This window comes from Alternaria atra, assembly GCF_907166805.1.
Source record: "Alternaria atra isolate CS162 genome assembly, contig: 30, whole genome shotgun sequence".
NCBI lineage: Eukaryota > Fungi > Ascomycota > Dothideomycetes > Pleosporales > Pleosporaceae > Alternaria > Alternaria atra.
This window is the reverse complement of record NW_025091329.1, coordinates 462,222-489,134: the sequence shown is the minus strand read 5'-3', so window position 1 is coordinate 489,134 and position 26,913 is coordinate 462,222. Positions and strand designations below refer to the sequence as shown.

At 51.5% G+C, this 26,913-nt stretch overlaps 8 protein-coding genes across 8 annotated transcripts; 5 read left to right on the top strand and 3 right to left on the bottom strand.

Annotated features, from left to right (window-relative positions):
- Nucleotides 1–635: 635 nt before the first annotated feature.
- Nucleotides 636–3,302, top strand: ALTATR162_LOCUS9549 (uncharacterized protein; the record flags this gene model as incomplete). Its single annotated transcript, XM_043317183.1, has 5 exons — nucleotides 636–811; nucleotides 864–928; nucleotides 1,919–2,034; nucleotides 2,090–2,121; nucleotides 2,171–3,302. 5 exons carry the CDS (start codon nucleotides 636–638, stop codon nucleotides 3,300–3,302), a joined length of 1,521 nt encoding a protein of 506 aa, XP_043173118.1.
- A 1,679-nt stretch (nucleotides 3,303–4,981) lies between these two features.
- ALTATR162_LOCUS9548 (uncharacterized protein) lies at nucleotides 4,982–7,222 on the bottom strand (the record flags this gene model as incomplete). Its single annotated transcript, XM_043317182.1, has 2 exons — nucleotides 4,982–6,513; nucleotides 6,598–7,222. 2 exons carry the CDS (start codon nucleotides 7,220–7,222, stop codon nucleotides 4,982–4,984), a joined length of 2,157 nt encoding a protein of 718 aa, XP_043173117.1.
- Nucleotides 7,223–9,051: 1,829 nt separating this feature from the next.
- On the top strand, nucleotides 9,052–12,875 carry ALTATR162_LOCUS9547 (uncharacterized protein; the record flags this gene model as incomplete). Its single annotated transcript, XM_043317181.1, has 5 exons — nucleotides 9,052–9,600; nucleotides 9,649–9,732; nucleotides 9,780–9,872; nucleotides 10,027–10,678; nucleotides 10,729–12,875. 5 exons carry the CDS (start codon nucleotides 9,052–9,054, stop codon nucleotides 12,873–12,875), a joined length of 3,525 nt encoding a protein of 1,174 aa, XP_043173116.1.
- Nucleotides 12,876–15,176: 2,301 nt separating this feature from the next.
- On the bottom strand, nucleotides 15,177–16,621 carry ALTATR162_LOCUS9546 (uncharacterized protein; the record flags this gene model as incomplete). The annotated part of the gene is made up of 2 exons (XM_043317180.1): nucleotides 15,177–16,517; nucleotides 16,568–16,621. 2 exons carry the CDS (start codon nucleotides 16,619–16,621, stop codon nucleotides 15,177–15,179), a joined length of 1,395 nt encoding a protein of 464 aa, XP_043173115.1.
- A 445-nt stretch (nucleotides 16,622–17,066) lies between these two features.
- ALTATR162_LOCUS9545 (uncharacterized protein) lies at nucleotides 17,067–18,500 on the top strand (the record flags this gene model as incomplete). The annotated part of the gene is made up of 3 exons (XM_043317179.1): nucleotides 17,067–17,235; nucleotides 17,284–17,312; nucleotides 17,367–18,500. The coding sequence occupies 3 exons, from the start codon at nucleotides 17,067–17,069 to the stop codon at nucleotides 18,498–18,500; spliced, it is 1,332 nt and encodes a 443-aa protein (XP_043173114.1).
- A 3,306-nt stretch (nucleotides 18,501–21,806) lies between these two features.
- ALTATR162_LOCUS9544 (uncharacterized protein) lies at nucleotides 21,807–24,126 on the top strand (the record flags this gene model as incomplete). Its single annotated transcript, XM_043317178.1, has 3 exons — nucleotides 21,807–22,832; nucleotides 22,884–22,990; nucleotides 23,040–24,126. The coding sequence occupies 3 exons, from the start codon at nucleotides 21,807–21,809 to the stop codon at nucleotides 24,124–24,126; spliced, it is 2,220 nt and encodes a 739-aa protein (XP_043173113.1).
- A 389-nt stretch (nucleotides 24,127–24,515) lies between these two features.
- ALTATR162_LOCUS9543 (uncharacterized protein) lies at nucleotides 24,516–25,487 on the bottom strand (the record flags this gene model as incomplete). Its single annotated transcript, XM_043317177.1, has 1 exon — nucleotides 24,516–25,487. The coding sequence occupies one exon, from the start codon at nucleotides 25,485–25,487 to the stop codon at nucleotides 24,516–24,518; it is 972 nt and encodes a 323-aa protein (XP_043173112.1).
- Nucleotides 25,488–26,327: 840 nt separating this feature from the next.
- ALTATR162_LOCUS9542 (uncharacterized protein) lies at nucleotides 26,328–26,906 on the top strand (the record flags this gene model as incomplete). The annotated part of the gene is made up of 2 exons (XM_043317176.1): nucleotides 26,328–26,747; nucleotides 26,808–26,906. 2 exons carry the CDS (start codon nucleotides 26,328–26,330, stop codon nucleotides 26,904–26,906), a joined length of 519 nt encoding a protein of 172 aa, XP_043173111.1.
- Between the last annotated feature and the right edge of the window lie 7 nt (nucleotides 26,907–26,913).

The window sequence follows — 26,913 nt, the reverse complement described above, 5'->3', positions numbered from 1 at the left end:
TAGGTCAACCAGTTGGATGCCGTGGGTTGTTTGGGGTTTAAAGAAAAGAGAAGGAGTCGATGGAGTTTGTATTCTGATTCTGGTGCGGTTCGGCTTATTTTTCAATTATGGCATGAAGAGTCACAAACCTCAACCACGGTTCGCACTGTACCGTCCATTGCAGAGTCATCAGTATTGCAGATTATGATAGTGGCCTGGTTGTAGCCCCAGGGTGAGTAGTGGAAACCCGAGAAGCGAATAATATACCTTGCGTGGTTGGTAATTGCCTACCTATTCTCTTTGAACCAAACAATTGCGACTGGTCGGGCGTGGTTCGAAAAGTTACCACTCGACTCTTTCGGAGGCCTTCCTGTGCGGACGATTACCAACAAGAGCGAGCTTCGCAGAGTCGAGGATTCGCGGAGAAGCCAATACAGCTACAGTTGAGACACAATGCAGCTCACACTTTGCGATACGGCCAGGAAGTCCAATACCTCCATCATTGCAGCTCTTCGATATGACGTTTGTAATGACCCTCGAGAACCGGAACACCCAAAGCTGACTACTCCCACCATATCGATCCTGGATCGGAGCCATACGATTAGCGTGTTATTTGATTTGTCACCGTTCCTTTCCCACTATCCACCTACCCCGTGATGCTAAGAAGGAAAAGCAAAGAGAGACCCTTCACGATTTTCAAGGCTACCGAACCCCGCAAACCCTGGGAAATGAACAGGATTGACGCAGGTCAACGTGATCTCAATTGTTGTGTTGATGGATCATCAGGAACGCGTCTGTCAAAGCCTCAAATCGTGCACATTCTTGTTCACCGGCAAGTCCCAAGCTCTTGTCGCAATGTTTGCGGCTGACATACAGCTCTTAAGATCAGAAAAAGCATGGGCGTCATGCATACGCGTCTGCCATGATCCAGCAATAGAGCGGTATCTACGTAAGTTCTAGGCGTTATGTTCTAGCAACTACAGGTGATGACGTTAGTTTCGCACTCATGATTGGAGTCGATACACAACATTTGCGGCTCAGAGATGGCGCTGTAGTTTTATGAGGGTGCACGCGCGTTTATTTGAGGCGGATTCTCAGGTGCGGAACAAGCCGGATGTCGCACAAACCTGCTGAACGGCGACGTCGACGACAGCTACCCCCATCCTGGGGGCTATATCTATCTCGTTACGAACTCTGGAATGCGAATGCGAGCTTTACCCACTGTCACTGAGGATTTTGATTCGACATTGTCTTGTTTGAACTGGGTATAGTGTGGGATTATCCTTGTGTGAGAAGATTCTCCCGACCCACCAACGACAGCATCGTCCACGTCCTTCACATCGCATTCGCTTTGTCCCCCATCCTGCGGCTTGGAAAACTTCGAGACGGTCCGTTGCGACGATAGCCTGATCGATCGGTCCCTCGTCGAGGCCCAAAGCTTTGGTCTCCGGTCACGTAGCTTGCTGCAATGCCACGCCTCGGGCACAAAAAGTCCGTAATCGTCACCCCACCTTTACCAATTGTCATCCACAAGCCAGTAACCTCAAGCCGTTGCATGCCTGTCCCGTATGTCAAGCTCACCATTCGCCTTCGTCTAACCCGATTTTTTCTTCTAGATCAAGATTGGGCTGCCGACAATGCAAAGCTCGCCATGTCAAGGTAGGACGCATCACATCCAATCAAGCATTAAATGCTTACGAAGAGTCGATACTGAAATAGCTCAGTGTGATGAACTCAAGCCGTGCACCAATTGCGCTCGCCATGGCGTCCCGTGCAGCCTGGTTGTATGGGATCCCAATACATACCAGCCTACCGCTTCGGCATCTTCCGCAGCCTCTTCATCGCGACGTACGAATCAGTCACCGCCCGAACAATTCATAGCTGTACGACCCACAAACTGGAGTCTCGCATACTAGAACCTTTCTCATTGGTGTAACAGGACTCTTCGACATCGTCAACGCCTGCTGTTCATGTGAGCTACTCGCGCAACCCGTCGACCGCGCCCGCAGCCAGGGCCGTGTCGACTATTTCGGAGGACGATTCCTCCGATTCGCAGTCGGACGCATACCCTTTCTTGTCTAGGTATATACATACTGGTCAACCGTCTCAGTCGACACTATGGCTGCGAGACTTGGAGCTCTTGTAAGTCGGCTTAGCCAGGTGCAAGAATCGCTACCGACTTTTTTTGTAGACACCACTGGACGACGGAGGCGTTCGATGGCCTATCTCAGCGTCCTGATATTCGAAATATGTGGAGAGTCGAGGCTCCTAAAGAAGCCAACGCGCACGACTATTTTATGCATGAGATCTTGGCTTTCGCAGCGCTGCACAAGGCATACCAACAGCCCCTAGACCAACGTCAGCCATATTATGCTTGCGGTATACATCATCAAGACCTTGCGATTCGAGGCGTCCGCGAGAGGCTTCACAACGTTACAAATGATGACGCCCCGGCGATTGTAGCTACCTCAACGCTCCTCACTCTAAGCGTGTTTGCTTCAACAGGATTCGAGGCTCAGAACGCACCCACTGCTGCAGCAATCGACAGCATTGATAGTATCATGAATGCCTTCCATCTTATGCAAGGTATGGGCCAGGTTCTTGCGCTGGCTCAGGCAGCGGTGAGGGAGTCTTTCATCGGCCCTATGTTGAGAGATCCATCAGAACTCACTGCATCTCAACCCATGCTGCAAGAGTTGAAGGATCACCTACCTGGACTAATAGCATTTATCGAAGGCAAACCTGATCTTTCAGAGGCCCGACGAAATCTCTATCTTGCAACCATTGCTTACTTCGAACCGGCTCTTCAGATGTCGCTGCCTCCTCGGGTCGATAACCGAGAGTTACGTTTCCTATTCTTTTGGCCTCTTCACTTAGATCCAGAATTTATGGAGTCTCTGCGGCAGCGAAGATCAGGCGCGATGGCAATTCTCATGTATTTCGCGACTGTTCTTCTTGCAGCTGAGCCTCGATATTGGTTCATGGAGGGCTGGGGACACAGGGTGATGAAGGCATGCCACAAAGTCCTCGACCAGAGCTGGATGCCTGCTGTACAGTGGCCACTATCTTTTCTCGACCAAGTTCAGTCATGGGATTTGTTCGCAAATCTTACACGCCAGGGACAGAGTTCTAGGCCGTCAACGGAGACGTCGTATACACCACGGCAACCGACAGTAATACCTCAAAGAGAGACTCCATCTATTGGATCATCTTCCACCTCTTATGGCGAAGTACCACAACCCTTCTCTTTGCAGCTGCAAGGAACAAAGTATGCTCTTCGGATGGGTAGCGCCGTTGACGAGCCGGTTCCAGAGGATGATTAATACCTGGCGTTGTCTCTATGTCATGCAGTGGCCAAACACAATAACCCAGCAAACTTGCAGCAGATGCTATATTACACATAATTGTGGCACGATTTAGCACCCATGATCACGATGTTGGCGTGTTATGGACCTGCAGTTCTCTAGCGGCAAGCAGCGAAGCCTCGGGTAGATCCCAAGAAGGCGGTGCTCCCGGCTAGGTACCCGCATCAACAGCGGCAGCTTGACGCACACCACGGCCGGCAATGCGAAAGAGATCGGCGGCCAATAAGTACTTTCTTGCGGCGTAGTCGCTGCAATTCCAATCACTCCAGAACAACGTCAGTACGAGCTACAAATCATGTGTGGGAAGTGAATACGAATGAGCACGTAATCGTCAACGCCTCAATCCCATGATGGCGTTGCATCGCATCTTGCCCACAGAGCAGCTTGCGCGCCAAGAAGCAACTCTCGTTCTTGTAATATATATCGGGTTGCATAGACACCCGCTCGTATATTGCTTACACGAACGGCGTCTAGGCAGGCTTACACGTGCCTTGTTTCTACTCATCGCGAGAATCATCGCATGCCCAAGCACCATCTCAACAACTCGTTGATGCAATCGGTATGACTATGGCGAATCGCCACGTAAATAACGCTCAACAACATACAAGGCTGACTTTGCCTTCCATCGTGCCCAATATGCGACCCGTGTTCTGTGTAACGGCCCCAAAAATGCTTTGTCTGCGCTTCTTCTCATGACCCAGACCCGTGCCGCTTTCTCACATAAGTCGTATGCGGGGCTACTGCATGGTAATTTAGCCAGCCGCTGAGGTGACTGGAATCAAGAACGGTGGCGTACGCAGTGATTCTGTCGTTGCGCGCCTTCCTTATTAGGGATATGGGAAAATGGAAAATGCTGAGCCTCATTGTTGATGACGAGACATTTTCATTGTAATTCGAGAGGGCGCACGAGGGTGGAGGTTTGATCAATAACTCCGTAATTGTGATGAATAATTCTTCTGTACACAATGTGCCATGAAAATAGCAATGTCGAGTCGTGCATCTTCGATGTTTCTCACCATGTGCGCAAGGTCGAACTGGATGCGCATGCAGCGACAATCTTTACCGTAACCAACGCGGGAATGCGGTATTGCCGCCTCGAATCGAACAGTAACGATGCGCGGGTTGCGCTGGCGGAAATGTGCATATAGGAGGTCTTCAGTAACGTTCTGCAGCTCCTACATGCCAAAAGCTATGACATCCATTCTCAGGATGAAGCCACTAGTGTGGGAAGCATACGATCCTGTAGGGTGGGGCTGCAGATGCAATATTGTTTTTGCAATGATGTGGTGCACGATAATGCTGATGCTCGATGCAAACTGCATGGGCTTTTTTTACTGTTGTAAGACGTCGGAGAATTATCGATAGGTGCTGATGTTGTGAAAGTTGTGCGATGCGTAAAGGTAGCAATGCAGTGTACTATTACATTACAGTCGTAAAGAGTGTACTAGTGGGTATCTCAATCATCCAATCGTAAACACCGCCAAAGAGAGCTTGAAGAGACGAACTTGAAGCTTGAACTGGTTTCGGACAAAAGTGGTAAAGAATCAAACAGCGCAGCGCATGGCGATCACGAATCTAAAGGAAGAATGACGAAGAATCACAAAGTCACAACATGTCGTAGCCACACATCCTGTCCTTCATGGCGGAGACATTGGTCGACTTGGGTCGTCTGCACTTCTCGCCCAATGCTCTAGCTCTTCGGGCGTGGGCTGCGAGACCGCTGTACTGTCGCTTTGGATGGTCACGTCGCTCAGTCCTCTAGTGTGAGACGGCCGTCGCTGCATTGTAGACTCTTCCGCATCTTCAGTTTCTCCAGGTTGTGCCCCTGCTTTTGTCCTAGTGATCTCTTCCGCAGTAGCCGGCGCGCCAGGCTCCGTTGCTGATTCGGTCACATCAGCAACTGGTCCCGTTTCTGACACATTCTTCTTCGCCAACACTTCGTCGATGTTGGTGGAAAGTGAGTTGTCACTGGGACTTCGGCTGTGCGGAGGTTTCTGGAACGGCTTTGGATCTTGGCTTTTGTCAGGGATCGAGCTTATCACATCTTCACCAGGGAGTTCTGCGATCGGCGTGCGCGGTGTGTTGTTGCCGGATGAATCGCGATCCCTCGTCGCACCGTGCCGTCGCATCCCACCGGCTGCAAAATAGTCGACAGTATCGCGGCCTTCGGGCGGACTGTAGAGCTCGGCAGGAGTACTCTCGGGTGACAATTCGCTAATGGGAGGGATAGTCTTATGGTCGGCGTTGTAGTAGCCTGCCGTAGAATCTTTCGGTGAATGCAAGGTTTCGGAGCCAGTGAGCTCTGAGATACGGCGATACTTGATCTCAGTACCCGCATAGGTCGTGTCGATCTCAGAAGGCTTCTCGATGTTTTCCTCAGTTTTCTTTGCGGCCCGTCGTTTCCTCCACAAGAAAAAGACGCCAATTGCGACTATAACGAAGGCGCCAACGATACCAACGACAATTCCCGCTATCGCACCAGCGGAAAGACCGCCTGCAGGTTCAGAATCTGATGGTGCTGGTAACCCAGTATAGGACTTGTCGAAGATAGTGACAAGGCTCGGGTTTGGCATCGGGTCAGAGAATATGGCTGGAGCGATGGTGAAGTTCTGGTGTTCATAGTCAACAACAAGATACGCTTCCTGCAATAGCGTGCGTCCCAAGACAGATTGTCCGTCTCCTGCTCGCTTTATAGGAAGATATCGCGTCTGATTGGTGAAGAATGGGAAGCTGGCTTGTTGATCCAAGGCCGAGTATGGTAGAACGATGGATGCAAACTTTGCGCTGTCAGTATCGGCACTGGCGCTGATTTTGAAGGATACAGTCGCCTTCATTCGTAGGTTTTGCTGGTGTGATGTGTCATTGACAGTGAACAGTTGGCTGAAGTCATCGAGTTCCAGACCGAATTCGTCGATGAACTTATCGCAAACTTCATCAGGCAAAACAAGGTATGGGAAGCTGGAATCGATGACAGCTGGGAACCCTTGAGTCGTGAAAGATTTCGTATCGGCTTCGGCATTCTGATCTGGCCTGTAGGTGATGGAATTGACACCAACAGCAAGCGTGGTGTCCTGCCGACTGGGCATATCGATTGAGACGCCTTGCTCAGACAACCGCGCTTTATCATAACCACCCAACACCAAGCTCCCAAGTACTCCGTGGTTATTGCCTAGGTGTATTAGCATTGAAGCGCTGCGAGAATTGGTTGTAACGGCGGTAGTAACCAGAAGTATACTCCACACGATGCACTTACGATAGTAGGCGCCAGCCGTGTATCCAAACGAGCGACTAGCGATCTTGTGCGCGCTTCCGTAGATATTGTCAATGAAGTTTGGCTTGAGTGCGCTTGGCGGACCGGTAGAACCCACAGCTAGTCCCAGCGAACCCATGAAGAAGTTCGGAACTGTATATGTCACGACGTACTGTTCCGACAGCATGAGACTTTGTGGTGAGCTTTCACCCAAGCCCACATTATCCACTCCCCATACCGCGGCTGGATCTCCCTCCAGTGCGCTTGTGTTGAACCATGGGGGCACAGGAATGGTGTATGTTCCTGCGGTCTTCCATTGATTAGATTTTGATCCATCGAAGCCCAAAGATTGACCGCCGCCAAATGGCATGATACCGCGACTCGCTGCGCAGTCTTCAAGGTTGGGCTGATCACACCAGTCGGTCTGTTGTGGTACTAGGGTGGCCGGCGAAGATGTGGATATGAGCACCCTAAAATTTTGACCGTTACTGTTGTTTTTGCCATCGTCGCCGATATTGATGAAGAATGTCGACCAACTTCCGTCGTTGCCTTCGTACTTTCCGCTCGGATCCAAAACGTATGGTGTCGGCGGAAGCTGAATCTGCTCGGCGCGCTTCATAGAGAACATTGTAGCAACATGAGCATAGCGGATCGTGACTAAAGCGAAGGATGATCGGTTGATAAGAAAGGAATAGAGATAAGAAGAGGCACGACCCATAAGAAACACCAACACTGTGTCGGCTACTACTTCCAACTAGCGGCAGCCTCGCCAGTAGGTCAGGTGGTATTGGAGAAGCGGAAGCAGTGGAACTGAGCCGCAACTATCTTGGACAATGTACACCAGCGCTCAATAGACAACAGTCCAAATGTCCTCATGGTTGTTGCTTGGATCGGTTAAACATTGATTCGTCCGGCCGTCACAGGCGCGTCAAGCCCATCTGCTTATTGTGGGCGTATAGCATCTGTGCCTCCGGCGGGGTAGAGGCACAGCATAGCCAGGGCGCCCCAAGGCTGCATATTACCTGTGGAAAGGCCAGGCTGTGACTGAGCGTGGCAATACCGGTGAAGGGGTATAGGTTGTGTGGGCGCCACCAGTTTTACCATTGGGGGAAGATTCAGCGTTGAAGGATCACGCAAACCTTTCAATCGAGTGTCTAGATGGGAATAGCTGTGGAGCAGGGCCGCAGAAAGGCTGCATGCTGAGGTGGCTGGAAAGGCAGGCCTCTCGAGAGACCTTGACGGCCTGCAGAAAGGCGCTGTAGCTTTACTGGAAAGAGTTGTTAGGGCCGCTCCATGATCTTACTCAGCGGGAGCCAGGAACCCAATCGCGCGAGCCGACGCCCCACTATTCCGCAGAGCACGGACCTTAGTTCTCACGTGCATACACCTCCACTCACACGTTGCAACATGCCCTGATCACAGTCACTCTTCTTGTCACCCTGCGCGACTACAACCTGGAAGGACGCATTCAGACAGACTATCGTACCGGGGTAGTGTAGCCCGTGCGAGTATGGCATTCGGTACCAGCGGACCTGTGTAAGGGCCGCCCTTCCATTTCAATCTTCGCTCCTCGTTTTTGGCCCCCAGAACATTGCCTTCATCAAGATCCCGTCTGGCGCCAAATCCTATCGCTGGTGATTACGGGCTGCAGGCTACCAACCCGTACAAGGCAGCTTGCTAGCTTAATGCGGCCTCACATGTATCCATGTCAGCAATTGCCATGGGTGGGATTTTGAACTTGACTCTGGACCTCTGGGTTGGATCACATCCCGCATTACCTACAGGCGTCCGAATGTTCTCATCATGTGGTTCGGATGCAACACTGCATCCTGGAAATCCACCAAAACATCAGTGGTCTTACCCTGCGGCTCTGGCTTTTGTGGCGGCCTCTCGCCATTGAGTTGTGCCGGTTGTATTGCTTGAAAAAGGTCTAGGCAATCTGGGTTCACTTTGATGCTGCGCCTAAGCCCGGGCGTTGTTCAACGGTAGGCAGATCTATGCCTTCGGCTTGGTTGTTCTGCTTCCGGCCTTATGTTTACACACACTAGTGGATAGGATTACAGGCGAAGCTCGAGTAATCCCAGCCTCGCCAAAGAACCCGTATGCTGCCCGTCATATGCAGGCCAGTTTCTAGCTTCGTCATCGTTTTATAGTTACCCGTTCCTGCCTGCTTTCTTCCCACTCCCGAGCCTCCAGCCCATCTTCCGTCGCAAGGTACGTGATACACCCTATAGTACCCCGTTTTCGTTGTCTCTGATATTTCTCTTACTCCAATTGGAATCAGTAATAGTGCCACATATGGAGCACTGCGACTGCTTATTTATGGACAGCAAGAGCTTTACATTGTCCATATAGCACATTGATCTTCCCCGAAATCCCGTCACGTGTCTAACCTATTCGGCCAGCTTCAAGCCGTGTGCCACTCGTTCAGCCGGCGTAGCAGTCTGTCGCTTCAAGATGCGCACTTACTGGCCTCTCTTCCTGGCTTTGGCCAGCGCAGTTCGCGCCCAACAGAACAGTACAGTCTTAGGTGCTCAAGCCACGCCATCACCGCCTTCTTCCGCACCCGAAGCTACCGAGGAGGCATTCCAGGCGCAAGGTGGTGGATATGGACAGGGCGGCAGTACTTGTAAAACCACGAGCACGATATATCAGTATGGACAGGCTTCTACCTCCACTGTCAAAATCACTGTCACATCGCCCAAGACATGTCCAAGTCCAAAGCCTGTGACATCAACCAAGACCGTCACGCCGTCGCTTGGTTATGGCGCAAATCCTCCAGTAACAGTTACATTCACCTCAACAAAGGAAGTCACCAAGTCTGGTGGATACAACGCATCTCCACCTCCCCCGAAGACAATCACTGTCACATCAACATCAACATCAACGAAAGAGGTCACCAAGTCCGGGTCACCACCACACACAATTACCGTCACTTCTCCCGGATACTGCGCAAATCCACCTCCTTTAACTGTGACTCAAGTGAACAACTCCACTATTACAAAGGTATGATTGTCCCTGAGCTATATCGGAACGAGTGCTGACTGGAAAAAGACTACAACTGTTACTTCGTCTGAGTATTGTGCTGTCCCACCGCCCGTAACTGTGACCAATGTAAACAACTTCACTGTTACTAAGGTACGTTCCTTCCTTATGATATCGTCGAATCATCGCTAATGAGTTAGACCGAGTATGAAACTGTTACAGGGCCCACAACCACCATCAACAACACAATAACGCAATTTACTACAGAGACATTGACTTCAACAGTGGTAACTGTAAGCCATTTCATTTTCCATAACTCCCCCTAGCTTTTCTGCGCTTTACGCGTTTCGCTCATGTGCCGTGATCTCGCTCATATGTCCTGGGTTTTCGGCTTGGCGCCCTCTTGTCAGCAAGCAACTTCTTGGACTCCACTAACATTCCCTCCAGCTAGTACCAACTACTGAAACTAGCTACGAAACAACCACGGACTATAAGACAATTACAGACTATGAGACAACCATAACCACAACCACAGACACGGACTATGAGACAACCACAACAACAGACTATGACACGATTACAGACTATGTCACCACGCCGTTGACAACGACGAAAACTGATACCACCACGCAAACCGATGTTTCTGTGTCTACTACGGTCAGCATATCCACGTCGACCTACACTTCGGTCACTACTTACTCTACTACTCTCTATGAGACTAGTACTCTAACACTGCCGGGGACAACCTCCGTCACAACAGAGACAGTCGTCTCTAGGACTACGGAAACGCTTACTCTAACTGACTATATTTCTGTGACGCAAACTATTCCCGGGCCGACTGTGTCTGTTCCAGGTCCTACCGAGACAACGGTGCAGACGGTATCTATACCTGGACCGACTGCGACCTCAGTGGAGACGGTTTCAGTACCTGGCCCGGTTGAGACGGTGTCAGTACCCGGACCGATCGAGACCATCATCAGCTTCCAACCAACAACGACAACACAGGTGGTCAGTATAACAACAACGTCCCTTACGACCAGCGTATCTACGTCAGTGTCAACGTCGACAACAACAGAGTTCATTGAGACTACCCTTACTCGTAAGTTTGCTATTGACTGGTTTGTTAATGTTGTATCTGACCAGGCGCAGTATCTGGTACTACAAGTGTTAGCACGGAGACCGTGATCTCTGAGGTGTTGGTCACTACAACATTCACACAGACCGTTCCAGAGACTGTTGTTTTGACGTCTGACCGAACTATTGTGATCACGACTCCAGGCCCAACGCAGACCGTCGAAGAGACCGATACCCTTACGCAGACAGTGACAGAGGTCTCCACTCAGCTCAGCACCCTGACCTTACCACCACAAGTCATTGTAACCACCACCACCCTTGAGGGCGAAACTTCAACAATCACGACCCAAATTCCGCCTAGCACTGTGGTATCGACCATCGTGTCAACTCTCATCTTCCCTCAAGTGACAGTGACCTCTGTCAGCGTCTCGCCTCCAGAGACCATAGTAGAGACATTTACACAGCCAGGCCAAATTACCACTACCACTTTGACTCTCCCTGGAAGTTCGACAACGTTCACGACGCAGCTCCCTGCAAGTACCGTGCTTTCTACCATTACCCTACCTGGCGACATCACAACTACCACCGTTCAGCTTCCCGGAACTACGTCCGTCATAACGACTCAACTTCCCGCGAGTACTATAGTTTCGACATTGACGTTGCCGGGCGACGTTGTCACTTCCACAGTTCAGCTGCCTGCGGAAACCTCCGTCGTGACAACCCAACTGCCAGCCAGTACTATCCTCTCGACCGTAACTCTGCCTGCGGTCACTTCGACTGTGGTTAGCCAATTACCAGGTAGCGTTTCGACAAGTACCTTACTCTCAACCATCACCCTACCAGGATCCACAGTATTGAGCACCGTATCCCTTCCCGGCTCGACCTCGGTATCTACTGTAACTTTACCTGCGACGACCTCGGTATCTACCATCCTCATCACACAGTCTTTCATCACTACTCAAGTTCAACCCACGACCATTATACAGACATTGACACCGAGCTCATCTTCCACGACGCCTGCATCTATCTCCTGCTCTAGCAAATGTCAGATCGATGTTACGGCAACTAGGTTAGAATTCCCTGGAGTGGTTGTGACTAGTACCACATTCGTACCGACAGTCACTCTCGAAATCTACACGGATAACGCGCAGAATGATGTCAGCTCTTCGCTCTTCACCAACGCATTACCTCCTCAAACGCCGACAACAATCACATGGGACTACTCCGGCGTTCCTCTGACTTACCCTACGACGTATGCGGCCTACGAAACGTTCAGTCATCTTGAGGTTGAGGCGATAGGGTCAGTTTGTGTGACTGAAACAGACACTTTGACATTGCCAGCGCCTACGAACTATGCGTCTCTCGTTGTACCCCTAAGCGAGGTCCCTGATACAGCATTTGTGGCGCCCACAGTAGTCGACTATCTCAATCAGCAGCCGACAATCATTGCTCAGCTCGGCCAGTCGATCGGTCCAAACGCCTGTGATCCACTAGATGGAAGTACAGTTGATGGCGTTCAATCTACAGTTGGAACTGCTACATATATCACGTCCGTTGCAGGCTTGTCAACGTCAACGGTTCGAAAGCCGACAGCGCAATCCGCGATTCTGCCATCTTCTGAAGCTCCACCCACGACAAGCGCAGCACCGGTGACCACTACTGCTCCTCCAAGCTCGGCACCGCCAACTCCTTCCCCCACTTCAAGTAGGCCTTCCCCTGCACCTTCTTCTTCTAGTGCCATCACAGTTTCTAGTAGCTCGCCCCCTCCATCTCCACCCTCAAGCAGTGCTTCCCCATCACCTCCATCGAGCGTGGCTCCGCCGCCTAGCGGCCAAGCGCCCGAACCATCTAGCACTGTTCTTCCACCTTCCAGCGTTGCGCCTCCGTCAAGCAGCTCTGCTGACTCCGCGTCTGAAGTTCCATCGCCATCTCCCATTCCCTCGTCGTCCGCCTTACCTCCGCCCCCCGAATCATCAGCGGTCCCTGAACCATCGACCGTCGTCGAGCCCACTTCCTCACTGGAAGCACCCTCGTCTGCACCTCCTTCCTCCTCGATCCTCGTATCAAGCCGCACATCCACGCGCTCAGCCACCACCTCGGACGGCATCTCATCCGCTCCCCAGAGTTCACTTTCTGAGTACACTGGAGGTGGTGCGTTACCGACAGGGCATATCGCGGGTTTGCTGATCGGTGCTGCGGGTCTTGGGTTGGGACTTTTCTAATCGTGTAATTGGGAAAAAGATGGTAGTATATACCTTTCAATGTTTGATGTTTAATGCATTAATGCATGATAATGAGTTGGTGCACATGTCTACAGGTGTGTGTTGGATGTAATGCTAGGATTAATGAGAACGCTTCATTCTTAACAATTATTTCTACGAGTCGCTTGGATATGCCTTCGACCTTGATTTTCCTCATCTCATGATCATGTCTCTGTCTCTCTCTAACCGTGGTAACGTCTCTTTACAAACCATTTGCCAAATTGGGCATGCAGCCGTTCGTACACTGCTACCATCGCAACCGTCCGTACTTGCCCCACTTGGCTCCTGCACCTCCGAACTCCACCACCAACCTTATCCCAGCCTTACTGTGTCCCTCACCACCTTGACCCAGGTAACACACCTAAGATCGATGTCTTCAATATTGTCAACCGCCTCCAAGGCCCACGCTCAAAACCAGATGCCCATGCAAGCTATGTAGACATACATGCTTGACGTACAAGCCAAGCTTTCCACTCCAGCTGAGTTGTTGAGCGCCACGGATAAACGCCACCAGATGCGGAGAAGGACCGATGACCACACAGTTTCGGGATGCGCGGAAAGCTTTACGTGCGAGGCGAGCCGTGTGGTGTCGCCGGATGCAGAAGTAGTGGCTGAGTACGAGGCCGTTGAAGTGTTGGTGGTGTTCGGTGGGCTAGGCGTGCAAGAGGCATCGGAAAGGCGTCGAGGAAGCGTCTAGTTTTTAGCGTGTATTTCGTCGAATGGGGTAAAAGAAAACATAATGCATCAGCCAAAATGCATGGGAGTATCTAGAACTCATGCGCTATTTCTGCTATCTTAAGGTAGTGGAAAAGCCAGGCGGAGACATATGGCGAAGTTGCACGCCGACCTTCGGTGCATAACAGCTTTGAAGAATACAGATATGACTTTATGAGCAAATGATTTCGGAACTTGGCAAGATGCGATAAATGTTTTGGGGAATGGCGTTGTGAACTATGAAAGCACGACAGTAGCTAGAGGAAATCATCCAAAAACCGTATCGACTTATCTGGAATAGAAAGCAATCATACAACCCTCCACACATACATATGCGCAATGTGTGTTTTCATTCTTATGAGCAGACAACGCCATAATTTGCAGACTTTGGGAGAAACGGAGAAGCATCTCGCTCCATCCATGGACGGTACGACGGGATTTGATCGCATCTTCTCTGGCGCTTTATGGAAATGGCACAAAGTGTCTTTTGATCATGAAGATCTAGGATAGGGTTTTGAGTCTAGTTCAGCGAACAGGCGGCGTCCACATCACATTGCCCGCGTCTAGTTTTGGAGTAGATGTCATGAACCGATGGAGCAAGAGGGAGGAACAGGTGGATGTCGTCTTGAGTGGAGTCTGGATGACCACAGCCATACCTCTCTTTAAGTTCATGTTTGGGAAGCATCAGAGCCAACGCAGAACATGCGGAGGCTGCTCAACCGTTTTTCAGTCGATTACAGCAATGTAGAGGGATGCAAAAGCACTGGTAATTAAGTCGGAGGACTGCGGAAGGAGACAGCATCATCATATTGTCGACTTCTATTGGTGGTAGAAAGAACCCAAGGCACGGCGAAACACACAATTAGTCTCTTACTGTTTTTGTATTCTTTTTCGATGCGCTTGGTTGTTAGAAGATGAGGATAGCAGTAGACTGCTTTTATGTTGTCATCTTAAGAGGTGGCGGTATTGTCAATAGACTTCGACCTCTCGCATACCGAGGTCAGACTTTAGTACAAAGAAGAGGGAGAAAGACAGACAGTCCCGCACATGCTAATGCATGAGTGAATTTTCCATCCTTATAGGCCTGGTTCTATTTTATGCATGCTCACACGTCGCGACTCCTTAGCCATGTTTTGGATCGCAAAGAGAGAAGAGGTAGCCCGAACAAGAGAAAGCGATGTGAAAGACCACGTGAAATGGTTGGCGTGGTTATTTTGGTATTGTAGCACCAAGACAACCACACACGCCATAGCGGGTCATTGTCCAATTTTGGAGCTGAATGATGTTGAGTTTTTGAGGGGTCTGTTAGTGACCGCGGCGCCGTATGCATATCCTACCATGTTTTGGAAGAAAAGTGACTGAAGGTATGAACGAAGATAGAAGGAGAGAATGAGAAGAAAGTGCGACATTTAAAGCTACTCTTGTAGTATGACTGGCAACGAGATCTCGGGCCGGCACAAGGAGCTCGTGCCAAGTATGTGAGTTGATGCGATCCAAAAGATGCAAGGCTTCGGCGGCCTATGATTCGACAACTACGTCTTCACCATACTATGCATATCTCTCGAGTACTTCGGCAATCTTTTCCCTGACGCCCTGCTTTCCCTCATACTTTTCCAAAAGCTTAGCAACAACATCCTCTCTCTTCTGTCCACTTGCTTCCCTCAAGATTTCAGCTTCGCGCGGCAGTCCAATCCAGGCATGCGGGTACTCCTTGTAATCATTCTGGCTGATCAGAGGCAATGGTGCCTCGCCACTGTCAGCGAAGAAAGCATCGACATCCTTTTGCTTGACGTCGTCAAGAGTGTTGGGTTCCCAGTTTGGACGCTCCTTCTTGCGCTCAACCAGACGTGCCGTCACACCCTCGACGAAATCAGGGTGGGCCATGAAGCGGGAGGCGATGTCGTATTCCTTCTGGAAGGTCTGCGCAATTGACCATTGGCGACCGATGCGCATCTGGCGGAGTGCTACGGAGACGGAGATGGGCGATCGGCTGTTGATGGTTTGAATAGTCTTATCGGCCCACTTCTGGATCTCCGGGTTCTTGTGCCCATTCTTGACTTGTTCAAGCGACGCCAGAATGTTCTGGATTCCCGGTTGGTCGTCGTGGAAGACGCTGTCGATGACCTTACGCAGTTCACCCGAGATGTGCGGTCGCTCGGCGGGAAGCCCAGTGCTGAACTCTTCAATTGTGGCGTTGATGATTTTGAAGCGCTCGTCGAGCTTCATGTAGTCGGGGAATTGTAGTTCGGCGAGACGCGCCTCGAGTTGCTGGAGAGTGGAGGAGTGGATGTAATGGGTTGCGATACCGTGGTAGAAAGCGTCTACGCCCTTGAGTTGTTCGGACGTAAGGGCAAGGTATGTGCCGAGAGCGCCTTCCATTCGAGGAAGGAAGAAGGATGCGCCGACGTCTGGAAAGAAGCCGATGGTGGTCTCGGGCATGGCGAAGAGGGTGTTCTCGGTCGCGATTCGGAAGGGTGCATGTATCGAAAGTCCAACACCTCCGCCCATTGTGATGCCGTCCATGAATGCGACATATGGCTTTGTGTAGGTTGCGATGAGGTGGTCCAGCTTGTATTCCAGCCCAAAGTAGTCTGAGCTCATCTGCTGTCCCTTCTTTCCTTCCTTGTTCCACTTTGCCAGCGCTGCGACATCTCCTCCTGCACAGAAGGCGCGACCGTTGCCCTTGATAATGACGACACCTGCCAGTTCAGACTTTGCCCACTCTTGTAACCTCGGTATGATTTTGCGGGCCATGGAGCCATTGAGCGAGTTCAGCTTCTTCGGCCGGTTGAGCTCAATGCTGCGAACACCGTAGTTGTTGGTGAAGATGACATCATCAGGGTCATCGTCTTGCTGCGCTTTCAAAAGGTCGGCCGTGGGTGTGGCATACTATGCGATTGTTAGGTGTCGTCGCGTGGTGGGCTGGAGGGGTGTCGTACCTTTCTTGAGCCACTCATCCAAGCCGGATTTGTGATCTTTGCGCGCAATGGCATGGTACTGGTCGTGCTTATCCGCGAGACGCTGCTCAGCGGCGTTCTTGTTAATGTGCGGAGAGACATGTGTGTGTGTAGGTGAGTGCGCGACGATGATGCAACTTTCACAGCTTCTGCCGACGAACCTCGGGTACCCGCACAGGGTGTCTACAGGAACCTCGCGACCTTCAATTGGCCTATTGTGATGGCAGAATGAGATTCTGTAAAGGCCCTAGAGGGATGAATATGAAAGATGGTAAATATTACCGGGAAATGTCTTCTGCCCGCAATGCTCCATGGCTCTTTCTCAAAGTTGTCGAGCTCGGATCTCCCCCTCACATGATTGGACGATGTGCTACCATCTCGCGCTAAGAAAATGATTTGAGCCTCGCCTTCTCCAGACATCATCACCATCTCAAGCAATCGCCTTCCCTCGTTCCTTCGGCATCGTGTGATCGGGTCAATCATGTCGAGCTTTTCCAGACTTTTCCTGCGCACTTCGCGCTCTGCACTCCAGTACCAGCGCGGTGTTTCCCCAGTGCAAAATGCTTTGGGCGCGCAGGGCACCAGCAGGTGGATGAACGGCGTCCGGAACTACGCCGCCTTCACACGAGACAAGCCCCACGTCAACATTGGTATGTTGCCTCGGATATACCGTCTATGGCTATGCTAATCACCACCAGGTACCATTGGCCACGTTGACCACGGAAAGGTACATTGCCGCTCACCCCACCGACCCGCCATCATCACGACTAATACGCTATAGACTACACTCACAGCAGCCATCACCAAGCGGCAAGCCGAGAAGGGCTACGCCAAGTACCTCGAATACGGCTCCATCGACAAGGCCCCCGAAGAGCGAAAGCGTGGTATCACCATCTCCACCGCCCACATCGAGTACCAGACCGACAACCGCCACTATGCCCACGTCGACTGCCCCGGTCACGCCGATTACATCAAGAATATGATTACAGGAGCTGCCAACATGGACGGTGCCATCATCGTCGTCGCTGCATCCGACGGTCAGATGCCCCAGACCCGTGAGCACTTGCTGCTCGCCCGTCAGGTCGGTGTCCAGAAGATCGTTGTCTTCGTCAACAAGGTCGACGCTGTCGATGACAAGGAGATGCTGGAGCTCGTCGAGATGGAGATGCGCGAGTTGCTCAGCAGCTATGGGTTCGAAGGCGACGAGACGCCCATTATCATGGGTTCCGCTCTGTGCGCCATTGAAGGCCGCCAGCCAGAGATCGGTGTTACCAAGATCGACGAGCTGTTGGAGGCCGTCGACTCATGGATCCCTACCCCTCAGCGTGAGACCGAGAAGCCCTTCCTCATGGCTGTTGAGGATGTCTTCTCCATCGCTGGACGTGGTACCGTCGTTTCGGGCCGTGTCGAGCGCGGTATCTTGAAGCGTGACGCCGAAGTCGAGCTTGTCGGCAAGGGCACTGCACCCATCAAGACTAAGGTCACAGACATTGAGACCTTCAAGAAGTCCTGCGAGGAGTCGCGCGCAGGTGACAACTCTGGCCTTCTCCTCCGTGGTGTCAAGCGCGATGATGTTCGCCGTGGTATGGTCGTTTCCGTTCCCGGACAGGTCAAGGCCCACAAAAAGTTCCTAGTCTCCATGTACGTTTTAAGCAAAGAGGAGGGTGGTCGTCACACCGGCTTCGGCGAGAACTACAGGCCACAAATGTTCATCCGAACTGCCGATGAATCGTGCGCGCTTCACTGGCCAGAGGGCACCGAGGACGCGCACGACAAGCTGGTTATGCCCGGCGACAACGTCGAGATGGTTTGCGAACTCCACCAGCCCCACGTTCTAGAGACTGGTCAGCGCTTCAACATGCGCGAGGGTGGCCGAACTGTCGCTACTGGCCTGGTTACGCGTGTTCTCGAGTAAATTAACGAATTTCCAATGGACCCGAAGAAGAGGCGAGCATCTCCCGAGGCGGATTCCAAGACGCCTTTCTTTGTAAAATAATTGTGTTGGACATATCCCGGCTCTCCGCTTCTCGTTCGACCTTCATCATGTACTTTAGCAGCACGACAAAACGGATCTAGATGGGAGGCGTTGACTTGACCATCAACATGGAAGAATGTAATGACCTTTGACAAAAGTCGCCTCTGCAACCTTACTGAATAACCATTAGGTCTCGACTGTCTGATAGACGACAAGAATGTTGATATGTCACTACCGCGCCATTAGTCAGTAACGCAAGGCTTGGCGAATATAATCCACTACTTGCTGCTGTTGGTGAACATGCTGTCCTCTCTTCCACCCAATCCCAACTGCCAGATCACCTTCAGGGTGGAGATAGCCGTACGGCACCCCATTGCAGTAGCCTTGGGTTCCACCATACTACGAGCATGAGGCTTCTGTAGTGTCAATCACCGTATCTTGACTTGGCCTCGCTTCTGAGGCGCTGCGCGCTGGGCCCGTCCGGTCAATTCGATGTCACTACAAGGCGCGGGCCGAATCTCGGGCGTCCCTGCTGCTGCAGTGTTCATGTCAGTTAATTTCACCGGCTCTGCTGTTCGGACATATCCTTTTTACGCGTTCCTCCATCGCCTCCCACGGACAACCTAGGATCGTCAGCGTCATTACGCGCGTGAATGTACACTGTATACGCTGCATACGTGGAACATGAACCTCACCATTGAGCAAGTCCCAGGAACGGCTCGAACGGATCCAAACCTTGTGCATAACTCGCGACTCATGAAACACGCCATGGCCCTGGTCCTGACCCTGCATCCAGAAATGAACGACACCACAAATCGTTCGATATATACTTAGCCAAGAAAGACTTGGTCGACCTTCACAAGAGCAACTTCCTCATAGCTAAATCCGGCAAGGAAATCCGGCACCACAGTCTTCGAGCAATTTCTCATTCAGAAGACTAGGTAAGGATGAAGGTAGGAATAAACAAGTTTTAAGGACGATAGTACTGAAAGAACACAACACACTCATCGCGACGAGAGGAAACTACTATCATCAACCGGAAACGCCCCCGCCTATGCTGGATCAGCCTCTACTCTCATAAGCTGTGTCTTTGCGTTGACATGTTTCCAGGTGCCAACACTTATTGGCAGATCCTTGCGACTGGGCCACGACTACCACGACGTGTCGACCGCCCTTGATGCGTTGAGCACGTTAACAGCTCACTGAAAGCGGGACTCTGTTTCCTCCCTTCTCCGAGGTCCAATCATATCCTGTCTCGTTCCTTCGTAGCCAGGACCATGTGCCTACTGGCTTAGATATTCTTGTGTTCAGGAATTGCCGTCTCCGTGAAGACATTGCGCCAGCCCTGATCTTGCTAAACTTTCACTCGGGGGTGTCAACCGAGGAAGATCCGCTGAATTGCGCCGGATGTACCTTGTTACATTTCACGAAAACGGCTATCGCACAACGGTTGGCATGCTTCTCAAGCGTGGAATAGATTGCGAATGCGTTGAACTCATCCAGCCCGTTCTACCGTGCAGGAGCGGCTGCGAAAGGCCATGGTTGGGCTAGCAAGCTGATCGCTGAGAAGCTCGTGGTACATGCAACTCTCCGAATACTCGTCACGAATCGCCGTTAACAGTCGTCTCAACAGATGAATGTCCGACCCGGCCGAGGTACCAAAGTGCGATCAAGCGAAGAATTCCGACCCCATGGGGCGCTTTGGCGCTGTCTCTTAGATCCCTACCGAGAATCAACACCTGCGATCCATCATATGGGATCCGAGAAGACGGCAGAGCATGAAGTACCGACAGGGTGTTCGACCAGGCGATCCCAGAGTATAAGCGGAAAGCTGAGGCCAGTAGTGCGCCCGGCACTCCACCGGCCCTTCGATGCTCCGCAGCAGGCGAACACCCCTGACCTTGGAACTGACAGGCCCGATCCACCAGTTCAGTTGTTCGGTGCACCGAGAAATTGTTCGACTTATTGCTCATCCTCTGTATTTCCAGACTGGGGTATATCGAAGCCGTCGTCGCGGGATGCCATGCTACACAACATAGATTTTACAAGCATAGTATCAGAACATAATTATGGTGAGATTCTAAACTCTCGTGCGGGCCGTGCAGACATACTTTCGGCATTGTGTTCCTAATTTCAGCATCCGCCGTACAGGTGCAGCTCTCACATGCTTCCGCCTATAGATACTCGGTAATATACACACTTGCGAATGTAGGCTAGAAGCGGGGTCCACTTTGGAGATGGAGACGATTGCTACATGTCGTCAAGCAGCCGCGTATCGACTGTGACGCCTTATGTTTCGGTTGCTGATGCGGTTGTTGTGGCTGCATCACGTAGGTCCGACCTCAGGTCGCATCAGCGGGAAAGCCGAGTTCGTCTGTACCTGCGATATATCCCTAGCTACCAAGTGCGAAAGCGAGTCTCACTTCGTCTAGAGCCGCTTATCTTGAAGGCGGCACGAAAGGGCGGATTTCGGGGACCGACTTAAGCAGCTAACAAGTCTCATGGCACGTAATCGCTCGTGTATGCGACTGCTTCGTAACTGTCAACATTATCTCACCACAGAAAATGGTATGGTGAAGTGGGATGGCCCGACGTTAACCAGGCACAATCCAATCGCATCATGGGGTAGTGCTGACGGATGAGACCTGCTTACATAATGTAGTACCTTTTCGGCAAGTGCTTAGTTACACGGATCCACCTAACCACCTAGTCTCTATAGCTGACATAACATCCACTGTACACGACTGCGTTAGCAGTGATTAGCCGGTGAGGCTGGAAAGGCAATCTAGGCATCACGGTGCGATACATGCGTGGATTTGCATTCCCAGGAACCCTTGTCCGCTTTGTCCTTATCGCCTGAACCTGGCCGCAGCGGCCTAACCCGCCGCACATAGCCTTAAGCTCCGGCATCTCCATCCTACATCAGTCATCGGTACGTCGACTGTGCCATCAGTCACGGAAACACTACAATGAGCAACGCCGCTTTGATCGCTTGCACTCGATGTGCCATCTCCAAGGCGCGATGTGACCGAAAGGCGAGTACCCAACGCCGCACGTATCAGGCCCCGAACGTGACATCTAACACAACAGCAGGTACCATGTTCACAATGTGTCGCAAGAGGATATGTCTGTCAGCCACGATGCACATCGCGCAGGCCGCGAGCTCCTCGAAAGTCGTCGGCGCGAAGTCAAGTTTCAACAGAGCCGGCCAACACCATCACCTCCGACGCCAGCCATGTTCCAAGCATGGAGCAGTTCACTGGCTATATGGTGCCAGACAATCAACCGCAGAACAACGACATGTTTGTGTTCAACACTGCTCTACCCCAAGGACCTCTGGATCTGGGCGGCTACGATGATTTCATGAGTTTCTCATATCCTGGTGCTCCTGTCAATGGCGATGCCGTGGACACGAGTACATCCAACCATCTCTTCGCCTCCATACAATCAATGGATATGCACGGAAGCGACCCTCAGTTCTCACCGCACGAACTGGGGAGTGGCCAAATGTTCCAACAACAGCATAACAAGTCACATATGCCGAACCAGCCCCCAACGCCACCAGATACCACGCCTCGAACGCAAAGAAGTCAACCAGCGAGCCCGCCCGGACTACAAAACGCGTTCACTCCACAACAGTATCCCGAGAAAGCACCTATAGATAGACCTGCGACACCTGATGATGTACTCGTGCAGATGGTGGAGCTGCTAGCTCAGCCTGACGCGTGGCACGGACTACCTGAGGGCAACAGCGAATCCAGCCAAACTCTCTCACACGATGCACGAGACCGCATCGTTGCGACTGTTCAGCTACTATTACAACGTGCACTCCGGAGCCGGCGTGCTCCCTCGCCATCAGATCACGGTCTCTTTGGACGCATCGTAGTCCTCCCGCCATCACACGTTCTCATACATTTCATCGAGACGTACGCAACCCGCATTGACTCCATTCAACCCTACCTAGGTCTTGCTGGTTGTTCAATCCTCAACATCCAAGATATCCTCCAGATCAACACGGCAGATGTAGGCATACTGCTGATTATACTCTTGATCACGCAAGGCGCCATGCTTACAGATCATTCTGAATCACACATACTCGCCAACGGCCTGATGGAAGTATGTAGGGTCGCGTTGGATGATGTTCTTGAGAGCCGAAGCATATCGCAGCCAATGATCGGAGGAATCGCATTGCAGTTATTGACACTTTGCGCGAGAAGTGGGAAAGACTCCTTTGCTTCATACGCCATGTCGAAACGAGGTCAATATCTTAGCGTAAGCGTTTCATTCGACACAACCACCGCAAATCAGCTCTAACATTCGTAGATGTTGAAATGTACTGGTGTCCTGCAGCCTGAACAGACCCTGCATACTCCCAGATCCGACGGAATGGAACTTTGGGAAATGTGGAAAGAACAGGAGCAGCGCAATCGGTACGACCCAGTTATTACCCCATGGACACGTCTCGCTAACAATTTCCAGACATGCGTATGCGTGGGTCTACGTAGATCTTGAGATCAGCTTACTGCACGATCTTCCGCCAATACTCTCAGTCAACGACTTGCAAGTACCCTTGCCGCAGGATAACGATTTATGGCATGCCCAATCATATAGCGAGTGGCTCGAGCACTCTGGCGCGAATGGGACCAGATCAGGCCCCTGCAACGCCGCGAAATTCGGTGCTTGGCTCGAGCAACAGGGTACCAGTGGAGCTCGCTCAAGTCACATGACTCCATCGCTCAACGGCCTTTTCCGAAGTTTTCTCCAAGGCCGGCTAGCAGTGGGTGATGATTTACCCTTACACCATCTTCGTCTTCTTCTCCACCCATTGCAGGCCATGGTGCTTGAGCAGCAGCAACTTTTGCGCATTTTCGATACCGATGAGCCGTCCAACCGATATCGCGTTCTTTCCAAGATCAAAATCTTGGGTCGCTTGCAGGAGACGCAAGATTTGCTTCAAGACTTGGGGACGCTTCTGACTCGACGCTCCAAAACGGCTGCTGTTGAGGATGACAAGGACCAGATACAATCCACGGATTTTGTAAGCATGATTATGCTCCATCTGGTTAGCTTGAATGTCTTCACAAGCATCCCCGAAATCGAGAAATGCGCCAAGGAAGTGCCACCCGCTTCGGACGCGGCCCGTGCAGAGATGTGGCGCTGGGCGCGCTATCCTGAAGGGGAGAGCTACGTTTTGTTTCACGCCGGGCAAATCTTCCGACTGATCGACAGTCTATCAATGGATGCGCGACCGACTTGGTGGCCGGTAGCTTTGTACCGTGCCGCCATGTCCTGCTGGTCACTCCGATCTTTGGAGCGACCATCTTCTGCAACATCCCAACCAATCGAAGTTTGTATTGACGCCCTGTTACCTGCGGAAGAAGAGTGCTTTCTTAACACGACTACTGGTACGCCAGTCGTCACGCTCGACGACAAGAGACGATTACCCATCTTGGATGGGAGCAACAGCTTGCAGTATTGCATTAGCAAATTGGAGACGCACCCCACACATTGCTCGCGTAACGTTCTTGAGAAGGCTAAGTATTTCTTAGATAGATGGAGATGGTGATCACAACGGTTTGGTGCGGGCGTTCTATATCAGGTATTGGAATATGGGAACTTGGTTTATCAGAACCAACAGGGAAATTATTTGGCCATCTCGCGAGCCGATGGCACCAGGGGTGGCCAGAGTTCGCGTCGCATTAGATTTAGAGTAAAATCTACCCTAAAGTCATGCGCGATGTCTTATCTCGATAGACTGAGAAGTAGAAGACTATGTTTATCTCTACTCAGGGTATATCACACAGTTATTAAGAAAGGGCCGCTTTCTGGGTGGCAGACGACACAGATTCCTCTTCCCCCTAGTGGCGGTGCTTCAACATACTACTTTTATACTATTACTCCATCAACAGCCAAGGAAATATCAAAAGGAAAACATTATGGAAATTTCGCTCTACACTACAAGTTCTGAGTAATACCTGGACTGACCTTCTCCAGTATCTCGCTCAACTCCTTCCAGACCCTCTTACCAAGCTCAGCGCCCTCCGCACTTCTCGCAAGCGGCGACGGCTCGGAAACATAGTCATCAATGATGTACTCGCCTTGGCTGTCTGGTAATGCCGTCGCATTCACCAACAACCGACTGCCCACCTCCAACGGTCGGCCCAGCAACTTCTTGAACACTACCGGCGCCATTCCCATATCCTTGACCAGCTCGGACTTGCACAGCCCAGGAGTAACACAGTTGATAACAATGGGATACTTCTTCTTATCCTTGATCAAGACCTGAGTCATGTGTCGGATGAGCAGGATCTCCATCAACTTGGAGACATTGTACCGATCCGCCATATCAGCCTTGTTCTCGTCATCCAGCTCAGCAAAGATACTGTCGGCCTTCTTCTGCGGGAACTGTGTCCAGTGGTGTACTTCAGACGTAACGATAGTAAGATACGGCTTCGTCTTATGCACTTCGGCGGATCTGCGCAAAATAGGCAGTAAGAGCAGCGCAAGCAGAAACGTTGATATGACGTTGACGGTGATGTGTGCTTCATGTCCCTCCAACGTGCTAAATTTGCCATTTGCAATTCCCGCATTCTCAAGCACAATGTCGATACAAGGAAGCGTCTCGCATTTCTTCGCAAATGCTTTTACGCTGGCGTATGAAGAGAGATCTAGTTCCCAGACTTGCAAGACGCCGGTTCGCTTGGTGCTCGCTTCTATGTCGCGTTGTGCAGCTTCGCCTTTTGAGCGCGTGCGGCAGGCGATTATGACGGTTGAGGCGCCGCAGCGGACGAAGTGGCGGGTGGCTTCTAGACCGAGGCCTGTGTTGGCGCCGGTTACGATGACAGTCTTGCCTGTGAAGGTGTCTGGTTGGGGCACTTTGGGCGTATAGAGGAGCTGGGATCTTAGGAAAGCGGGGAAGGATGACATGATTGCGTTTGTGTGTATGCCGTTGCTGATGTGGTTGGCTGAAAGACAGCGGGATTTGTTCTTGTAGAAATTGGCAAAGTGCGTGGTAAGATCGTGAATCCAAATTTAGTCAGGCAAGCAATCGAGAATTGTGTGGAACAAATACGATGAGAACGAAGCGCACGTTCAACAACACCGACGTCAAGAGCAAACAAAACAGTCACAGATTAGTCATCTCGGTGTCCGGTACTGCGTTGCCATTTCCCATTGTCCTTATTCTTGCTGGCTGCTTTCGCGAACGGTTGCCTGAGTGTTTGTACGGAGTTCCGGTAGCGTGAATGTCATATGGGGTCAAGTCATCTGTCATTTGCCTTGTTTGGAACAAGGTTCTGTCCGTCCGCCCTTGCAGTAAAAAAACGGGCCGATTGCAGCCGCAGCCGTAAATAGTGTGTCTCGTGTCAGGGCAGCCTCACTGAGGCTTGGTATTCTCACATGCTTACTGTCCACGCGGTTCACCGGTTGGTGTTCAGAACTCCGATGTTCGATGGTGAATGCTGGTCTCTGCTGCGTGGATCTCCGACGTCTGATGGAGACCGATCGTTGGAGAGCCGGCTTGGAGGTGCGATGAGCGGGATGAACGGAGTGGGAGGAGAGAATTCGGTTGGTCTTGGTGTCGGAGGGTTGTGTGGTAGGTGTCAAGGCAGAGGGGAGGGTAGATGATGGGATGAGATATAAACATTGATTCCACAACTCCAATATTCTACCGCCATCAGTCATCCAGCTCTTCATCTTCTTACCTCCATATCACCCATACCTCATTGCCTCTCTTCTAAAGCAATAGCCATCCATTCATCCATCAAGATGCTATCCTTCCAACACCTCCAACTGGGCACCCTCCTCCAAGCTACCTTCCTCCTAGGAATGAACACAGCCCTCTCCACCATCTCAATCCCTTCCATCCTCGAGTCTCCCTCCCCCATCCTCGCCATCCGCCAATGGCACACGCAATTCCGCTCCGCGCAGATCCCTGCGACCTCTCTATCCGGATCCAACCTCATCTTATCTGCTATCATGACCTACGGATCCTCCCAACGCTCTGGGTTGTTGGCAACACCGACCATCCTGTACGGTGTCGGCAGTGTTCTGGCGTTCCTGATCTTTCCTTTCACGCTCCATTACATGAACCCGTTGAATGATGTTCTCATTGAGAAGTTCAAGGCCCAAGAGGATTTGCATTATGCGGATCTGCCTGAGAAAGGCAAGGGAATGCAGACTGCTAGGGTAAGCCTCCTCTTCCTCTCTCATTAGGAAGTATGTGGTTGCTGACATATACTTGATTAGGACCACGACAAGATTGCTTACTGGGGGTACTTGAACCGCGTTAGGATTGTGCTTTACGCTGGGTTTGTTGCTGTTCACGCGGTCGCCCTCTTGGCTTAAGTGTGCA